Below are 18,815 nucleotides of genomic sequence, written 5' to 3'. Positions count from 1 at the left end.
CATCTGTTGTGCTGCTTCTAAAAAAGAAAACTTGCATTTATATAGCGCCTTTCATGAACTCAGGACATCCCAAAGCGCTTTACAGCCAATAAAGTACTGTTGAAGTGTAGTCACAGTTGTAAGGTAGGAAACACAGCAGGCCATTTGCGCACAGCAAGATCCCACAAACAGCAATGACCAGATAATCTGTTTCAGTGATGTTGGTTGAGGGATAAATTGTTGGTCAGGACACCAGGAAGAACTCCCCTGCTCGTCTTCGAAATAGTGCTGTGGGATCTTTTGCATCCACCTGAGAGGGCAGACTGGGCTTCGGTTTCAAGACGGCACCTCCGACAGTGCAGCACTCCCTCAGTGCTGCACTGGAGAGTCAGCCGAGATTTTATGCTCATGTTTCTGGAGTGGGGCTTGAACCCAAAAACCTGCTGACCCTGAGGCGAGAGTGCCACCACTGAGCCAAGGAAAAGGGGGTGGAAAATATTGTAGGAGTGAAGTTGAATAGTGTTGCACCAAGGTTATCTATTACATTATTATGTGATAAATATTTTTAGCTGCATATAATGGCGTGGATGAGGAGGCTACATTTCACAGGACTCTGTCTTGAAATGGGGTTTTTCTGATAGAATGTGATTTGGGGCAAAAGTGTTGCATAATAGGATCAGTGAATAACAAAAGCAGAAAATAATCAATTAGAAAGTTGAAAACCGAGGCTTAACCATTGAGGAGGAAGAGAACCGACACGTTTAACAAATATACAAAATAGTTTTTTGTTATGAAGATTCTTTTTGCTATCTCTGGAATAAAATTTAATTGTCAGACATCTCAGACAATCTGTACATTATAACAAGATTTTTTTTTAAAAGTAAAACTTTAAACAAGAAGGTCTTATCAAGAATTTAGAGGCAACAAGATGAATGGGGGGGTGGGGGGAGGGGGGTGGTGCAGAGGCTGGGAAGAGAGTGGAGCTCCGTACACAAGAGATAACTTGCTCAGGAATAGGACTTGTGATCACCAGGATTGATCTTATATGAAGCTTTGTGCACGGTATGGAACATCTGTCATCGTCAGCAGACCTGATTTAGAAGATACATGAAAATGTATGTTATTGTGCTGCAAATATATCATGCTGCGAATGTCTTCGTTTTTTGAAAATAATCACACTTCACTAGACCACAGCGATCACAGGCTATTACCAAAGTACATTTTTTTTTTAATCAGTCAATAAAAACATTGCTACAGAAATTCCATTGCATTCTTGAGCAATGCGCATTTTAGTTAACCGTCAAAGAGCTGAGTTTTGCAACTCAAAAGTAGAACAGCTTTGTTTTTCTAGTGAAAAATCTTTAAGACCTTGTATCCAGTTATTAATCGATATCTATATTAGAAATCTCAGGAATGCACTCACTTTGTCAACTTTTTCCATGATAAATTCCGATGTCCACATTTATAATGGGAACTGCTGATCTTACACTCCTTGCTACAGCAGCACCACTAGCACGAGGGTGTAACTACATTGTGACAAGTTTACAGAGGCAGTTTCCATTGTAAATGTGGACGATAGGTATTTATGATGGAAATACAAAAATAAGGATACACATGACTTAATTACATCTGTATGCCCAGCTCCAATTATCCCTCAGCCTCTAACCTCACTTCGCTTGAAGACTCTCTTGTCTCTCAGTGTACAACACAATGGGAGATTGATCGGTAGCAAAAATATATTAAGTAGATATGAAAGCATGGAATATGAAAATGCCATTTTCTCCATCATATCCGTCACTTCGCAACAAACTATGCATAATACACCCCATCATAAACTCTTCCCAACTTACCCAAACTCTGCTCCATCATTGGCGCTCATCTGCTGAATTACTGAGCTCGTTCCATCTGGATCTCCTTCCCGACAGCTTTGACCTGGTGGGGAAGCCACCACTGCTCCCCTGCTCAGGCATCAGGTTTCTATTGCTAGTCAGAGCCTGATGATATCAGTATCCGATCTGCATATTTAAAGAAGGACCCCACCTTCTTAAAATTTAAAATGTCATTCAATCAGATCATGGTGGCAAGCCAGTGAACAAATCCCTCGCTCCCTTTTAAACTACCCCCACCCCTCCACCAGGCGAGGGAGTTAAAAATTCCCTCCCCCATATGTTTCCCGTTCCTTAGTCCATCCACTTCTTTTGACTAGATCTTATTATATGTGAGCTATCTCTTCTAATTACCTGGCTATGTAGGAAGAAAGCAAGCCTGCCTGAAAGGGTGGTGGATGCAGATACAATAATAATTTTCAAAAGAGAATTGGATAAGTACCTGAAGGCAAAAATATATACTGCTACAGGAAAATAGCAGAGGAGTGGGACTAATTGGATAGCTCGACCAAAGAGCCAGCATGGGGACGATGAGCCGAATGGCCTCCTTCTGTGCTGTATCCTACTAGGACACTATGACTTGCATTTATACAGCGCCATTCATGACCTTAGGATGTCAGCCTGGATTATGTGCTCAAGTCGCTGGAGTGGGACTTGAACCCACAACCTTCTGGCTCAGAAGGAGAGAATGCTACCATAGCTTGCAGTCCTAAGAAAAGCTTACATTACAAGCAACGTCCTATACAATCACTTATGAATAGTGCAAACCAGAATTCTAGGGCAGACCAACATGGAACTTGACTACTCAATGGCCGCAAGAAATTTATTTATGGACCTCCTAAAATATGAACCAGAAGCCTGTCTACTTCCTTACTTATGTCGGTAAATTCACTGAACCAGCGCTCCCAGGGAGTGCAGGTCTGACAATTAGCACTACACCGTTGTAGTTCCATCTCCAACTCATGGTCCCTTGATCAGGAATATGGGATTAATGAATTTACCCAATAATTCCTCAAAGAATCTTTATCACTTTCTATTGTTAAGTAAAATTTCTACCAAGACAACTAAAAAGCTATTCATTTTGTGAGCCTTAGCCTTCTTTAAAAGCATCGTAGAAATTGCCGGACAAAAAACAGACGAAGTCCCATCTCGTTCTCCTTCTGCCATCCTGGTCATCGCATGATACGACGATTATGGAGTCATAGCAATTGATCTGTACAGATTAGTCTACAACAGAGTCAGACATAGAACCATAGAAAAGATACAGCACAGAAGGGGGCCATTCAGCCCATCATGTCCACGCCAGCACGAAGAACAACCAGGTGCCCATTCTAATCCCACCTTCCAGCACCCGGTCTGTAGCCCTGCATCTTACAGCACGTTAGGTATAGGTCCAAGTACTTCTGGTACTTACCAAAAGTACCAGGTCCAGGTACTTACAGCACTTTAGGTGGAGGTCCAGGTACATGTGGCGAGGAAAACCCCAGTGGCCGAGAGCTTTGAGAATATAGGTCCAAAGTCACCTGTTACTCTCAAACATACTACAGCTAACATATTTCATGCCTCAGATTACTCATATACTACATCCCATACTATTATTTTCACACTTGGAACGACATCAAATGCCTTCCAAAAACCCACGTAAATTATTTTGGTTGGATAGTCCCAGTCTCCAGTTTACTTACATCCTCTGAGAATTCTAGTACATAACATACTAAGCCCCGCTAGTGACTTCCTCTGGCCTTTACCCCTTCAGATAAGCATTAATAAGATCTTACGAAATCCTCCAGTACTCTCCCCATTTTTTGAGGCAGTAATGAGGAGGGTCGATGAGGGTAGCGCATTTGATGTAGTCTACATGGATTTTAGCAAGGCGTTTGATGAAGTCCCACAAGGCAGACTGGCCAGAAAAGTAAAAGTCCATGGGATCCAAGGGAAAGTGGCAAGTTGGATCCAAAATTGGCTCAGTGGCAGGAAGCAAAGAGTAATGATCGACGGGTGTTTTTGTGACTGGAAGGCTGTTTCCAGTGGGGTTCCGCAGGGCTCAGTACTCGGTCCCTTGCTTTTTGTGGTATATATCAATGATTTAGACTTCAATGTAGGGGGTGTGATTAAGAAGTTTGCAGATGATACGAAAATTGACCATGTGGTTGATGGCGAGGAGGAAAGCTGTAGACTGCAGCAAGATATCAATGGACTGCTCAGGTGGGCAGAAAAGTGGCAAATGGATTTCAATCCAGAGAAGTGGGAGGGAATGCATTTGGGGAGGGCAAACAAGGCAAGGGAATACACAATAAATGGGAGGATACAGAGAGGTGTAGAGGAACAGAGGGACCTTGGAGTGCATGTCCATAGACGCCTGAAGGTAGCAGAGCAGGTAGATAAGGTGGTTAAGAAGGCATATGGGATACTTTCCTTTATCAGCTGAGCTATAGAATATAAGAGCAGAGGGGTTATGCTTGAACTGTATAAAACAATAGTTAGGCCACAGCTTGAGTATTGTGTAAAGTGTGGTCACCACATTACAGGAAAGATGTGATTGCACTAGAGAGGGTACAGAGGAGATTTACGAGGATGTTGCCAGGACTGGAGAATTTTAGCTATGAAGAAAGATTGGATAGGCTGGGGTTGTTCTCTTTGGAACAGAGGAGGCTGAGGGGAGATTTAATTGAGGTGTATAAAATTATGAGGGGCCTAGATGGAGTGGATAGGAAGGATTTATTTCCCTTAGCAGAGGAGTCAATAACCAGGGGGGCACAGATTTAAAGCAATTGGTAGAAGGATTAGAGGGGAGCTGAGGAGAATTTTTTTCACCCAGAGGGTGGTGGGGGGTCTGGAACTCACTGCCTGAAAGGGTGGTGGAGGCAGAAACCCTCATCGCATTTAAAAGGGCCTGGATGTGCACCTGAAGTGCCGAAACCTACAGGGCTACGGACCAACAGTTGGAAAGTGGGATTCGGCTGGACAGCTCTTTTTCGGCCGGCACAGACCCGATGAGCCAAATGGCCTCCTTCTGTGCCATAAATTTCTACGATACTATGATTCATTACCGCTGTTAGACCCACATCCATAATTTCCTGCTTCCGAGTTTTCTCCATTTTTAAACATTAGGATTCCATTAATTCTCTTCCAGTACAGCCTCTGTAATTATTAACCTCAGCTGATCTATATCCTTATAATTCCCTACAGATTCTTGAGTGCACCTCGCCATGTATGGATTGCCTCCAGACATCGATGACTTTCTTTACAACATATCTTATACTGACCCCAATGTGGGTTACGGATTTCCATGACAATTTAACTAGATCTGAAATTTGTCCACGATGACATCAAATCTAATTACACAATGATCCCATGAACTCCGCATCCTTGAAATGAGACAGTGTGACTATCAAGATACAAGTGCTTAGCGTGTTCCTCGACAATTACTCCGTGTGTCTGATCTTAACAGATGTGTCAACCTGTGTAAAATCCCTGGATGCAGTTATTGGGGTTAGGTGTTTGTACATGGGTACATGCATGTGTTTTTCCCTAGCTTTCTGCTTCGGAAGAATATTTGCAACGTTGAAAGATTTCTGCAATCTACCAAGATACACTGGAAAACATTTTCAGCCACAGATCTAACTTAACACTGCAAAGTAATCTGAAGCAGACCACCAAGGGATAGAATATAAATGCTATTGATTCAAAAAAAAATTAACAGCTGATCGACAACCTTACGCACCAAGAATTTCACACAACTCACATTATTCCCTTTGTTACCATCTATCTAACCATCGATGGTAGCCATTTACTTCATATATCATAGTGCCAGATAAGTCAAATTAAAGAGACAGGTACATGCAGTTTGCCAAATGTCCCTGTGAACATTTCTCAGGGACATTTGGCAAACTGACCCAAGTTGGTCAAACACAGGTTTGGAATTTAGTTTTAAAAAAAATCATGCAACGTGCAAGAACGTGGAAAACTCCAGCACAGGTCATCGATGCAAAATCAACTGAGGTGTTTAAAAGGGAAGAAGGGATCTAACAACAACTTGTATTTATATAGCGCCTTGAATATAATAAAACATCCCAATGTGCTTCGCAGGAGCATTATCAAACAAAATTTGACACCAAACCACATAAGGAGATATCAGAACAGGTAAAGAGGTAGGTTTTAAAGAGCGTCTTAAAGGAGGAGAGAGAGGTGGAGAGGTTTAGGGAGGGAATTCCAGAGCTTAGGGCCTAGGCAGCTGAAGGCACAGCCGCCAACGGTGGGGTGTTAAGGGTTTTAAGGAATTGGGATTAAAAAAGTAGATGCACTATGGCAAAAAAAAAAATGGCACGGCTGGCTCAGTGGGTAAAATGGCCTATTCCTCCTCTTGTGTTCCTTGCACAGAGCTCATTCCTGCCGGCTGTTTCCATTTTGAGAGATTAGAAGCGAAGAGACTTTAACTGAGAGCGGAATCCACACTCTCAAAGCAGAAGTAAAAACCTGCAAAGACAGTCAATATGCCCCAAAAGAAAGAGTTTATCGCAACGTCCTTCATATAAAATTTTCTGTGGAATTACTGGAGCAGAAACAATTGGGCCTTCAGCGTGGAACTACATAACTGATCTAAGTCCCTAAGCGAATGCTAATGTCAAGTCTCACTCTTATGAACTGAAGTTGAAATAAGATGGTTAAACATGTTTTTATGTAGTCAAGTTATTAAAATACAGACAAGTAAAATTAGTTATTCCAGATTCAAATTTGCCCAACAAGTGTGAATTTAATTAAAACATTTTCACTGTATGCATTCTTTGACACATGGCTATAAATTAGCTTCATCAATAAACGTAACCTCTGTTCCTTCATACAACACAGATAACTTTGATGATCTAATATCAGTGAGTGACTTGTTGCAGATTAAATATGCAGAGTTTCTGCTCATAAATGTGAAATGCTGTTTTTATCTGAATTAACATTGCGGTTCCATGAAATAGCCCCTCACCTTGCGAGTTACTCAATACTTTTGTACGGTCTTCACAGAGGCCTCGTGGTCCCCCAGGTCAGTGGGGTCCTAGATGTTGCTCGGAGAGCGAATGGGGCCCGCGAGCTCCGGCAGTCCAGCCCGTGGTGCCTTTCTGCTGCTTGGAGACCAAGTGGTTCAAACCCATCCCCCAACTTCAGGCCTTGAGGATTAGAAATGCTGCTTCTTATTGGTGCATTTAAGCCAATGAAGGAGCAGCATTTTTGCACCAAGCAACTTGTAGGACCGGGAAGTTTTAAGAGGCTGAAAGAGATTCCATCCCTCCCCAAGCTGTGGGACAGCAGAAAATGAAGCAGGGAGTAGACAGTGGGGGACAATGGTATAGTGAAGAGGAGCTGCAGATGATACATTTTGCATTGGGTCACATCACAAGTAGCATCTACACCAATAGCATTGATAAATTCTGCCCAGTCTCTTCGTTAATATGTTTTTTCTTTTCCCTTTAGAATGGTACGCAATGTAAAACAATATAACAAATGGATCTGGTTAGTCCAAGACTACCATACGAAATAATGGGTCTCCCCTGGTGTGCTTAACATGGTGAAAAGTAGCTGAAGCAACAGATAAAAGCTACAGAAGCAGAAAGTGGAACCATCTGAAATGGTGAGCCTCACAGGAGGTAATCTGCCAGAGTACAAATGTAAGCTTTTGAAAGATTTTATCAGTGAACAAGAGCAAAGTGGCAAGCATGGCTCAGTTGGTGGCATTCTTGCTTCGAAGACAGAAGGTCGTAGGTCTATGCCTCACTCCAGCACTTGTTCATGTGATCTAAGCTGACAGACCAGTGTAGGACTGAGGTTAAACCTTCAGATCAGCTGTTAAATTAAAGCCCTGTCTGTCTGCTCCAGTGGATGCTAAAGATCCCAAGGCAATATTTGAGGAAAAGCAGGGAGTCTTCCTGGTGTCGTGGCCGACATTCCGCCCTCAATTGGCACCAAAGACACTTTAACTATTCATTCATCTCATCACGTATGTGGGATCTTACTGTGCAAGATAGCTGTAGCATTTGCTTAAATAACAGTGCCTGCACTTAAAAGTAATTCATAGTGCATGAAGAGCTGAGATGTGATAAAGCACTCCATAAATGCAAGTCTTTTTTTGTTCAACAACTGTAATATTTTCAGTGAGTTGTCTAGCAATGTAGACCTGCATTTGTTGTTATCCAGCAGGGCTGAAAATAGGGTTGGGTGAGTATAATGTGAGTTAAGCAGATGCTCACTAATTTGAATCTATAACCGGATAGATAAATTTGAGGCAGGTAGAAACCATGGTACAGGAGAAAATGGTTAAGACAGTAAATGGTGAAAGCTGAAAGTGCTCGAAATATACAACAGGTGGGTTAGCTTCTGTGAAAAGGTAGATTCATGTTTCAAATGTAGACCTTTTGTGAGGCCTCATAACATTTTGAAGAATTAGTTCTTAAAGTCAGAACTTCCATTTTCAGTTATGTGGAGAAACGAGAGAAGCTGGGGTTGTTCTCCTTTCAGCAGAGAAGATTAAGGGGAGATTTAATAGAGGTGCTCAAAATCATGAAGGGTTTTGATACAGTAAATAAGGTGAAATTGTTTCCACTGGCAGGAGGGTCAGTAACCAAAGGACACAGATTTAAGGTAATTGGCAAAAGAACCAGCGATGAGGAGAATTTTTTTTTACGCAGCGAGTTGTTATGATCTGGAATGCGCTGCCTGAACGGGCAGTGGAAGTAGATCCAATAATAATTTTCAAAAGGGAACCAGGATAAATACTTGAAGGGGAAAAATTTGCTGTCCTATGGGGAAATGGCATGGAAGTGGGACTAATTGGGTAGCTCTTTCAAAGAGCCAGCACAGGCACAATGGGCTGAATGGCTTCCTTCTGTACTGTATAATGCTATGATTCTATGAATTCTAACTGAAGAAAGCTTGGATCCAGGTCACCTTTATCAAACAAGCCCACGTTTGGAGGATGTTGGAGCTCAAAGACTTTTAGGCCTCGTAACACACACGGTTCTCTACAATCACTGAGCACACAGCCAAGGCAATCATGAACTTGGAGCAGTAATAACACTAAGTAGTCATATTATGAAAATGTTGACCGACAAAAATTAATGAATTTTTCTTGCTGGTCAGAGTACACGGAACATTAAAATTAAGTACTGTTAGCTGACTCATCAAGTTACAGAGAATACATATGATGGTCTGCAAGACCAAAGGCTAGTCATAGGCATTAGTTATGCATCTGGAAGTTGCTCCTACAGTAGTTTAATACTCTAAGCAATTAGCATTATTCTGTCGCAGCAGTGTCCCAGATAGCGGTCGTCATAAGTGTTGATTTTCTGTAATCACAGCTCTATGATTCTATGGATTCTTTTTTAAAAACCAATAGGTTTGACTGGCAGCTATATCTGAGTTGGAGTCAGATTTGAGAGAGGTAGCCCATTTGATGGATAACCTTGTAAATGGAAGCTAACAGTTGTGGGTTTATATATGGCAATGTCCATCCCGCTCACTCATCGGATATGAGGTTAATCAGAGGTTCTGTAGCAATGAAAAGCAAAGCCAAAATAAACCATATTTGAAGGATCAGTTTTATGTTGCGGGTTAGCATCGGAGAAGCATCTTTCCTGTTTTTAACACTGAGACTAGTAAAGTTCATAATTACTGTAAGGTCAGAGGCTGGGTATTCTGTGGCGAGTGACTCACCCCCTGACTCCCCAAAGCCTTTCCACCATCTACAAGGCACAAGTCAGGAGTGTGATGGAACACTCTCCACTTGCCTGGATGAGTGCAGCTCCAACAACACTCAAGAAGCTCGACACCATCCAGGACAAAGCCGCCCACTTGATTAGCATCCCATCCACCACCCTAAACATTCACTCCCTTCACCACTGGGGCACAGTGGCTGCAGTGTGGACCATCCACGGGATGCACTGCAGCAACTCGCCAAGGCTTCTTCAACAGCACCTCCCAAACCCGCGACCTCTACCACCTAGAAGGACAAGAGCAGCAGGCTCATGGGAACAACACCACCTGCACGTTCCCCTCCAAGTCACACACCATCCCGACTTGGAAATATATCGCCGTTCCTTTATCGTCGCTGGGTCAAAATCCTGGAACTCCCTTCCTAACAGCACTGTGGGAGAACCGTCACCACACGGACTGCAGCGGTTCAAGAAGGCGGCTCACCACCACCTTCTCAAGGGCAATTAGGGAAGCAATAAATGTCGGCCTCACCAGCGACACCCACATCCCATGAACGAATAAAAAAAATTATTAATTGTATCCCTATGATTTATATCAATTAGTGGTAATTGTATTCAGGTGGTGGGTATCAATTAGGGACTCTTGTATCCATTTATATGAGGGCTTATCTCGGGGGTGCACAGTGGATAATGTGGATCTCTGTGAATAAAGGCTTGGAAGCAACTAAAGACCAGGCTCCAGTATTCAATCCTTCACCACCTGGCTATCCAATTTATTACAGTTTGTACTGAATACTGCTCATTAACTTATTTAGTTAAATAAACCGGTCTTGTAGATGTTAAAGCCAGAATACAGTGACCAGAGTTTACTGTTTGCTCCTGGGTTTCAGTACATTTATATAGATGTTGGGCAGCTAAAGGCAGACTCTGGTTCATAAAGGATGTAAGATCCACTTACAGGAGTGGTCAATGCCACTGAAATCGAAGGAAAATATTTAGGGTAAAAAGCTAACATTCACCAAAAAACTTTGCAGGGGAGTATTATAAAAGAAAGACAGTTTAAGTTGCATTTTAAGGTTAAACATCTCAGCATCCAGGTAATTTAGTGCTCACGTAGTGTGGTTAACTCCTTGGGCAGTGTAGTAATGCAGCAGCACAATGCATACTGCACAATAGATGCAGATTCTAACATGGTTCATTTCCAATCTCAACCATTATATCAGAGGAAAGTGTTACATAAAGGCTAGAGACTGCAGGAAAGAAGAATCAAAAGGGCTTAGTCACTCTAAGCTATTCTTATAATAGCAGATGATTATAGGTCAGCATCGTCAGAAGCCTAGAAGCAGGTTACCTGCCTTCCTTTATGGTCGAGGTAGGGAGTGTCCCAAGGAGCGACAGAAGGGAAAAGGAGTAGCCAGGAGGTGTCATGGCCTTTTAACTGTCTAGGGTATCCATTATTCCCTACACATTAAAATTCATTTATACACACATTCCCAACAAAGCAAATTTCGACAAGTCTCAGTTAGTCCCAACTTGGTCCATTTTGCAGTGGACAATTCAGTTTTCTTTGCACTGCTAAAAAAAAATATCAATTCTCGGGATGTGGGAGCCATTGGCAAGGAGGACATTTATTGCCCATCCCCAGCTGCCCTAGAGAAGGCGGTGGTGAGCCGCTTTCTTGAACCGCTGCAGTCCGTGTGGTGAAGTCGCTCCCACAATGCTATTTGGTAGGGAGTTCCAGGATTTTGACCCAGTAGCGATGAAGGTTTATAAACAGCTTCTTAATCTTTCCCAACTTATTTATCGTTCTTTAACCATAAAGTTGGATTTTGTTGTACAAACTCGCTAGATGTGAGAATTGTATACATCCCTTTCCTCTTATGTCAAAATCGTCTTGTTGGATGACATTGCTAGTTTATCACAGCGAATGGGAATTGAAGGTCAGTTGAATATATATTTCAGTCCTTAACTAATGTGCTACAAAGACTGCAGGGCACCGTGACAGACAGAACACATTCCACAAATTGGAAAGTCATAAAACTCTATTACCAAGAATCAAATATCAGTCAGAGGACAGCGATTAGCATAAAATGAATACATGCAAATTTAATGAGGTTTGTCACGTCTAACTTCATGAATTAGTTTCAGCTGTGCCAACACTCAATGGTCCTTTAAAATGACAAAGAATCATTATGTTTTCTAAAGAAAATTTTATGGAATTGGTGAAGTAATTTTCATGCTTAATTTATGAATAAGTGCTTTTATTTTATTTCATAAACCGGGCAATAAAATAATTCACGGATCATAAATACTTTACACACATATACTGTCCAAGCTGATGATGTAGGTTTTTGACCTAACTTCTTTGATCCCCCAAACTCATAACTGCCAATTTGTCACACTGATAAAAAAGGTTACCTGCAATTATATCATGCCTTTTCACAGCTTAAGTGTCTTTATGTGTTCACTTACCGTGAATTATTTTGAAGTGCTGTAATTGTTATGTAGAAAACATTTTATAAACAGTAAGATCCTATAAACAGCAACACCATTAATAACCAGTTGATCTGTGTTTGGTGATGTTGGATGAGGAAGGAATGCTGGCCAAGACACTGGCAGAAGTCTTTGCTCTTGTTCAAATAGTGCCACAAGATCTTTGACATCTACCTGAACCACCACAGCAGGGAGGCAGAGCCTTGGTTTGATTTGGAGGATAGGACCTCGGACAATGCAGTACCCTCAGTACCAGACTCATACTTCAGACTGTTCTTAACTTGTGGGTCACTTTACAAATGTGTGTACAATTAGGTTACAGTCGCAATAGTTCAGTTCTAGCACCTTTTTCTTCAAATGGATCAGAAATTTTGATATACAGGAAAGATATTGCTCAGAATTTATTCGCTTATACAGGAGTTCAGCAATGTACCGCAATGAGGCATCAATGCACATGCACATGCAATGGTGACACACCACTTTCCACATCTCACAACAGCTGGACACACACCAAGTGGACAAATGCACTTCCAACAGAGAAAGATGGATGGAATAATTGTCAGGGTTTGATTCCCCATTTCCTACCAGCCTGTTATAAGGGGTCGTTTACAAAGCAGCATTGCTAGAACAGATCAGCTGTCTGCCATTTCTGGTCAAGAATGGTCCATGTCAGCAAAATATCATTTACCTCATAATTATTTTTAAATCATGGCATTAAGAACCATATAAATATTCCAAATATAATTACGAACTAACCAGAAACCAATGCTGAACAATTTTATCACAAGTCAGCCAAGTGTAAATTAACTCTTAAACTGTATCTGCTGGGTTGATGATTGACATGAAATCATAGGTCACTTGTTTATTTTGGTCCTACTAGTCTCTCTTTAACTTCTGTTTAAACAGTGAGAGTTCATTATTTGGCAAGATCGCCATTACATGAAAATTTACTATTTTGTTTTAGAACTGTGTCTTTTAAAGCTCGGACTACGCTACACGTAAGGTTAAGCAATACATGACCTACTTCTCCCATCTGACAAAGCGGAGGTTCTGTTTAAAGAGTCCAATCAGTGGTGAAGTGACTCTCCTTGGTAGATCTCGGGAGTTGTTGATTGGTAATGGAGTGAGTGGCATGGAGGGATAAAAAGATGAGATGCCATTTAAAGACAGTTCATTTTCTTTGAACTGGTGTGAGAGAGAAACAAATCACTTGCCTTATTGGACCAGAAATATTATTTATTTCTTGGGGAAAAGAAAGACATGGATTAATGGATAAATATGTTTCTTTGTGAGACCATAACTGTTCCTCTGAGGGCCCAGTGACAAAGGAAAGCAGCTCAGACGGTAAGATGTCATTCCATTGTTTAGATAAGGAACTTTTACACAATTCTTTTTAAGTTAGTACTTTGTAACCATCAGAAGCTTGGCTTTAAGATTAAGTGTGACAAAAGTGAAGGATTTTATGTCTATGGTGGATTATTTATTGAATTCTTTTCTGTTGGCCACAAGCTCACACAGGGTTAAAGTTAAGTTTTTCAAGCTGCAGAGAATTTGTCCATCTGCTACTCACACCTCTGGACAAAGCAAGACAAGTAAGTTCAGGAAAGCGTTGGGAAGTGTGGATTGATTCCAGCCATTACATTTGGATAGGGTCTCATCTAACAGGTCATTCAAAGGGTTTGGTATATAACAATGGAAGAGTTTGGTGCAGGCCAATGGGTCAAGAGATATAGGGGATCTTTTTAAAGTAATAGGTTTGATTGACAGCTATATCTGATGCACATCAGATTTGTGAGCAAGGTCATGATTCTTTTTGTAAACAATTTTACAACACCAAGTTATAGTCCAACAAATTTATTTTAAATTTCACAAGCTTTCGGAGGCTTCCTCCTTCCTCAGGTGAATGAGCACCTGAGGGAGTACAGCACTGGATGGGTGGAGTATCAACAAGGGATGTACATCAGGTACAGTTCCGTTCCCTCAAAGCCAACAATAAAATATAAGTGACTACAAAAACCAACATTTTAAAGAGTTTTTAAAACAATTTTCCACACCATTCACCTGAGGAAGGAGGAAGCCTCCGAAAGCTTGTGAAATTTAAAATAAATTTGTTGGACTATAGCTTGGTGTTGTAAAATTGTTTACAATTGTCAACCCCAGTCCATCACCGGCATCTCCACATCATGATTCTTTCTGACAGACAGCTTTGTTGCCAACACAACAGGTTGTAGGTTTATATTTGGCTGCCTACACTCAGCTCACTAGTCAGTCTGAAGGCATCAGGGTTATGAACTTAAGTCAGAGGTTTCCAAGGGAGTACTCAGTACAGTACTGTTTCATATATTCCAACAAATTTGTCTCACAGTTTATAGCTTCAGTCATTGTCTGATAGCGTGCTATTCCAATGCTACTAAAGTCTATATTACATGGCGATACGTGGTACATCTAGTAAGTTTGAGTACAGGGCAAAGAACATTTACCTCAATATTGAGCAGATAAAAGCACACTCTGGTTTATAAGGGGTGCAAGGTCCCTTAACATGAGAGGCCAGTGGTGCTGAACCCAAGGAACATATTCAGCATAACAATGCAACAACCAGAAAAGGTAAAGGATAGACAATTGGCTTTACAAGAAAGCCTTGCATTTATATAGCACCTTATCAAACCAGGAACTACTCCAAGTGCTTCACACACAATGAACTACTTTGGAGTGAAGCGAAATGACTGTTTTCATCTAGGCAAATGTGGCAGCCATGGGGTTGTTAACATCCATGTGAACCGCCAAAACATGCTGATTCACCTCCAACCATGCAGTGCTCTCCCAGTACCACACTGAAGTGTCAAGCTTGATCACATACTCAAGTCTTGAGTGGGGCTGGAACCCCCAATCTTGAGAGTCAGAAAGTGGCAGTTTCACTAACTGACACAAAGTGACTGACTGCAGAATGCAAAGGTTTTTTTGGGGGTTTTATTGCAGGTGAGAATTTGAAGCTGAATATTAGAGCTGTTCTCAGGATTAAATACATTATTATAAAGTGCTCACCAAGGCTTCTTCCTTTTTTAAAAGAAGGTAGGCGTTAGCTTCTAATAATGATCTTGATGAAACTCTAGCAGATTGGAAAAACTATTCTCTTAAAAAGAGAAATATAGACTGGCATTGCAGGCTTTTTTCTATATTGATTGTGCACCATATTGGGATTACACATTAGCCAACTAACTGTCTATAAAATAATCCATTTCAAACTTTTCTCACTAAACTTGCAATAATAATCACAAATCTTCCACGGAGAGTGCCAGAAAACACAGGAACGTACAAAGTACAGGACCAGAAAACAGCACTGCACCCGGCAGCTCCTTATAACTAATACCCCGCAATCATCCATTCCCTCTAATATATTCAATTCATCCCTTATTCTTTCCCCCACACACCTGCCTCCCCGAACAGTCCATTCCACATATTCACCATCCTCTGCATAAAATAGCTAAATCTAAACTATCCAGGCACCTTCCCTCTTCTAAGCTTCAACTTGGCAATCAGAAACCTTGGCAACAAAATGAAAGATCCCCAAAAACAGAATAAAACCATCCTTATAACCATTATGACTTTCATTTCTTTATTTTTAGAAAAATGCAGCAGCTTGAAACCAGTAATCTAATCACAAGGTTCAGATGACAGTTAAACTGCTCAAGCTTCTGTTATTGTGCTTTAGGATGTCATCTCACCCCACTTATTGGATCACCACCTTTAATCATTCCTGGGCATTCGTCACTCATTCTATAATCCACAGAGCTAACGGGAGCAGCCTTTTTCGTTCATACGCAATACATTATATTTTCGTTTCATGAAGCATTTTCGAACTGAGTCGATGGTAAACTATTAATGCAAACAACAAACATATTTAATACGTCTGCTAAATAAGAAGTCTTGCAGTGAATGATTTTATCACTTTAGTGTTCGCTTTTAACGGGCAAGTAGTCACTGTACTCTTGAATAATTTATAATCCCATGGGATTTTACAAACACTACTTTAATTTCGTAACTCAAATCTAATCTCATCAATACAACCTTGTTGAAAATTTGTGCCTTCTGGACACATTCTAGGCAATTGATTTTGGGCCACTTTTCTACTTAAAAACAGCAGCCAATAACAAACGCTCAATAATTGCAGACAGAAATGTAAACTTCCTCGTCTTGGCATCAGTAAGGGACAATTTAAAATAAAAATTTTTTCTTATATAATTGATTTTAGACGTTGCCTCCAGATAAGATGCTCCACTTCTACCCAGCACCTGAGGGAGTACAGCACTGGATGGGCAGAGTATCAATAAGGGATGTACATCAGGTACAGTTCCGTTCCCTCAAAGCCAACAATAAAATAAAAGTGACTACAAAAAACAACATTTTTAAGAGTTTTTAAAACAATGAATTGTTTCTTTCTCTAAGTTTACATTAAAAACTTCAAACTCTGAAGCAAAATAAATATTTTAATATAAGCTTGATTTATGACATATAATCTTTGGGTTGACCATGTTAAATGACAAAAATGTCATATCAACCTACAGGAGTAAATGTTTTCTGTGTAAAATAAATCAGTGGCTGTCAAACTTTCCTTGGTGGGGGAACCCCCTGCAAATACTGACACACTCTCAGGACCTTCTGAAAATATTGCCACTCTTCTGGGACCAGCCTTCCAGGGACCTCCAATCTGAATTGCCAAAAGGCAAGAATAACATTCTAATAAGAAAGAGCACATTATCTCATCTCTCAAATGCCCCCAAGCAGTTACCATACAATTAGTAACAATCACAGATGTTATATGAGTAAACCTGAGCCATTTTTCACACTGTAAACTCCACAAATAGCGATGAGATGAACAACAATTTAATCTGTTTTCGGTGGTGTTGGCTGACGGAGGAATGCTGACTTACACAAGAATCTTCTGCAAATAGTGCCAGGGGATCTTGAATGTCCATTTGAACCACCAGGACATCTCATCTGAAGGATGGCACCTCCAACAATGCAGCACTCCCTCAGTACTGCACTGGAGTGTCTGCCTAGGTCATCTGCTTAAGTTCGGCAGTGAGGCATGAATGCACAGTCTCGTGACTCAGAGGCAAGAGTGCTACTCGATGAGTTAACAAATACTGAATAAAAATGAACAGAATTTTTAAGATAGCACACACTACACCCTGCCTCTAATGGACAGAAATCCAATGACCTCTTGGACTCCTGGTAAATTACTGATTGGTTTTAATGTAAGGTTCCTGGTCAAGTTTGGTACCTACCTCAGGGATTCGGACACTGTACGGCTGGTTGTGGAACACCGGCGGATTGTCATTGACATCACCAACTTGAATATTGACAATGCCTTTAATCACCTGTAAATGAAGAGTCAAGAAATGTTTTAGAAATTGTGCAACATTTCATTTAATTATGAATGACTCACACTGGACATTGATGGATTCCTTCACCTTACTCCAGAGTGGCGTTGCTTTTTGGCAAGAGCCTAATAGCTTTTGCATTCATTAAGCTGTCATTTGAGATTCTTGCCTTATATTCTCAACCAAAAATAGAAAATGATTGCGCAATGAACTAATCAAAATGCATTATGTTAAGTGTGAAATAGCTTGATTAATTCATGTAGATCACTCACTGTGCAACCAGTTATGATCTTGTATATCTAATCAGTACAACTAAACACAATCAGACACATCATATTTCTATAACACTGATGAAATGGAGGTACATTTAATATTTCACCGTAGTATTTAAACTCGCACTCAATAGAATGATGCCAGAAGGGGCTTTAATTTGGTTTGTTTAAAATATTCCAGGAAAGAAATGGTAGCCCCATGCAATATTTAGACCACATCAATATTTAATACCCCATGCCACCTGTATTAATTATGGTCAGTTTGTTCAGTTTTAAACCAGAGATTTCAAAATACTATTACCAGCTAAAAAAAAACAGCATAAGTGTATTTATGGACTAGAATTTCACACAAAGAAAAAAAATCTAATTTTCTGTGGCAAACGCACCATTTTTTTTTTAAGTAGTTCTATTTGAACACTAGGTTAGGAGGATTTTTTAAAAAGTTTCTAAGACGACTATCCCCAAATCTCATATCAATTGCTCATTAGTGACAACTGGGAAACGCAGCAGAAGTGAAGAAAGAGTTCTCTCCAACACATGTTTCCATGGCGACTCCAAGAACAGATCAAGACTTGAGTGAAACAGCTCCACAAACCCCGACTCCAAGACCCAGTGATCACCTGGTTCAGGTCTGTTTCACGTTTCCAAAATTGTTGGACTTTGGTACATTCTGACAAATGTAAGCGTGTCAGGACAATGATGACATCACCAGCAAAGGTATATTCAGGCAATTACACCAATTGTAAACTGACATCTGGTGAAGATTTCATCTGGTTGGTAAAAATGAGGAGGTTGCAAGTTTTTGATATCAAAATAGCAGAGATGGCAAGGTGATGGGCCCCTCCAGTTTTCTAAGGGGGGAATTCATTGTCAAAGTGCTTACTTAAGTAGACAAACAGGAAGCAACTAATGAGAAAGCAACAACAACTTGCATTTATATAGCGCCTTTAATGTAGTAAAACGTCCTAAGGCGCTTCACAGGAGCATTGTCAAACAAAATTTGACACCGAGCCACATAAGGAGATATTAGGACAGGTGACCAAAAGCTTGGCCAAAAAGGTAGGTTTTAAGGAGTGTCTTAAAGGGGGAGAGGGAGGTAGAGAGGTTTAG

At 40.8% G+C, this 18,815-nt stretch overlaps 1 protein-coding gene across 1 annotated transcript in view; it reads right to left on the bottom strand.

The window, feature by feature from the left end:
• Positions 1–18,815, bottom strand: part of LOC137303914 (cadherin-23-like) — a 109,393-nt gene that overhangs the window by 72,095 nt on the left and 18,483 nt on the right. The window contains exon 4 of the mRNA XM_067972326.1: positions 17,338–17,430. Coding sequence (XP_067828427.1) covers positions 17,338–17,430 — 93 coding nt within the window. The remainder of the gene's footprint in view (positions 1–17,337; positions 17,431–18,815) is intronic.

This window comes from Heptranchias perlo, chromosome 36 (genome assembly GCF_035084215.1).
Source record: "Heptranchias perlo isolate sHepPer1 chromosome 36, sHepPer1.hap1, whole genome shotgun sequence".
In the NCBI taxonomy this organism is placed as follows: domain Eukaryota; kingdom Metazoa; phylum Chordata; class Chondrichthyes; order Hexanchiformes; family Hexanchidae; genus Heptranchias; species Heptranchias perlo.
The sequence above is the reverse complement of the archived record's forward strand: the minus strand, read 5'-3'. Positions and strand labels throughout refer to the sequence as shown.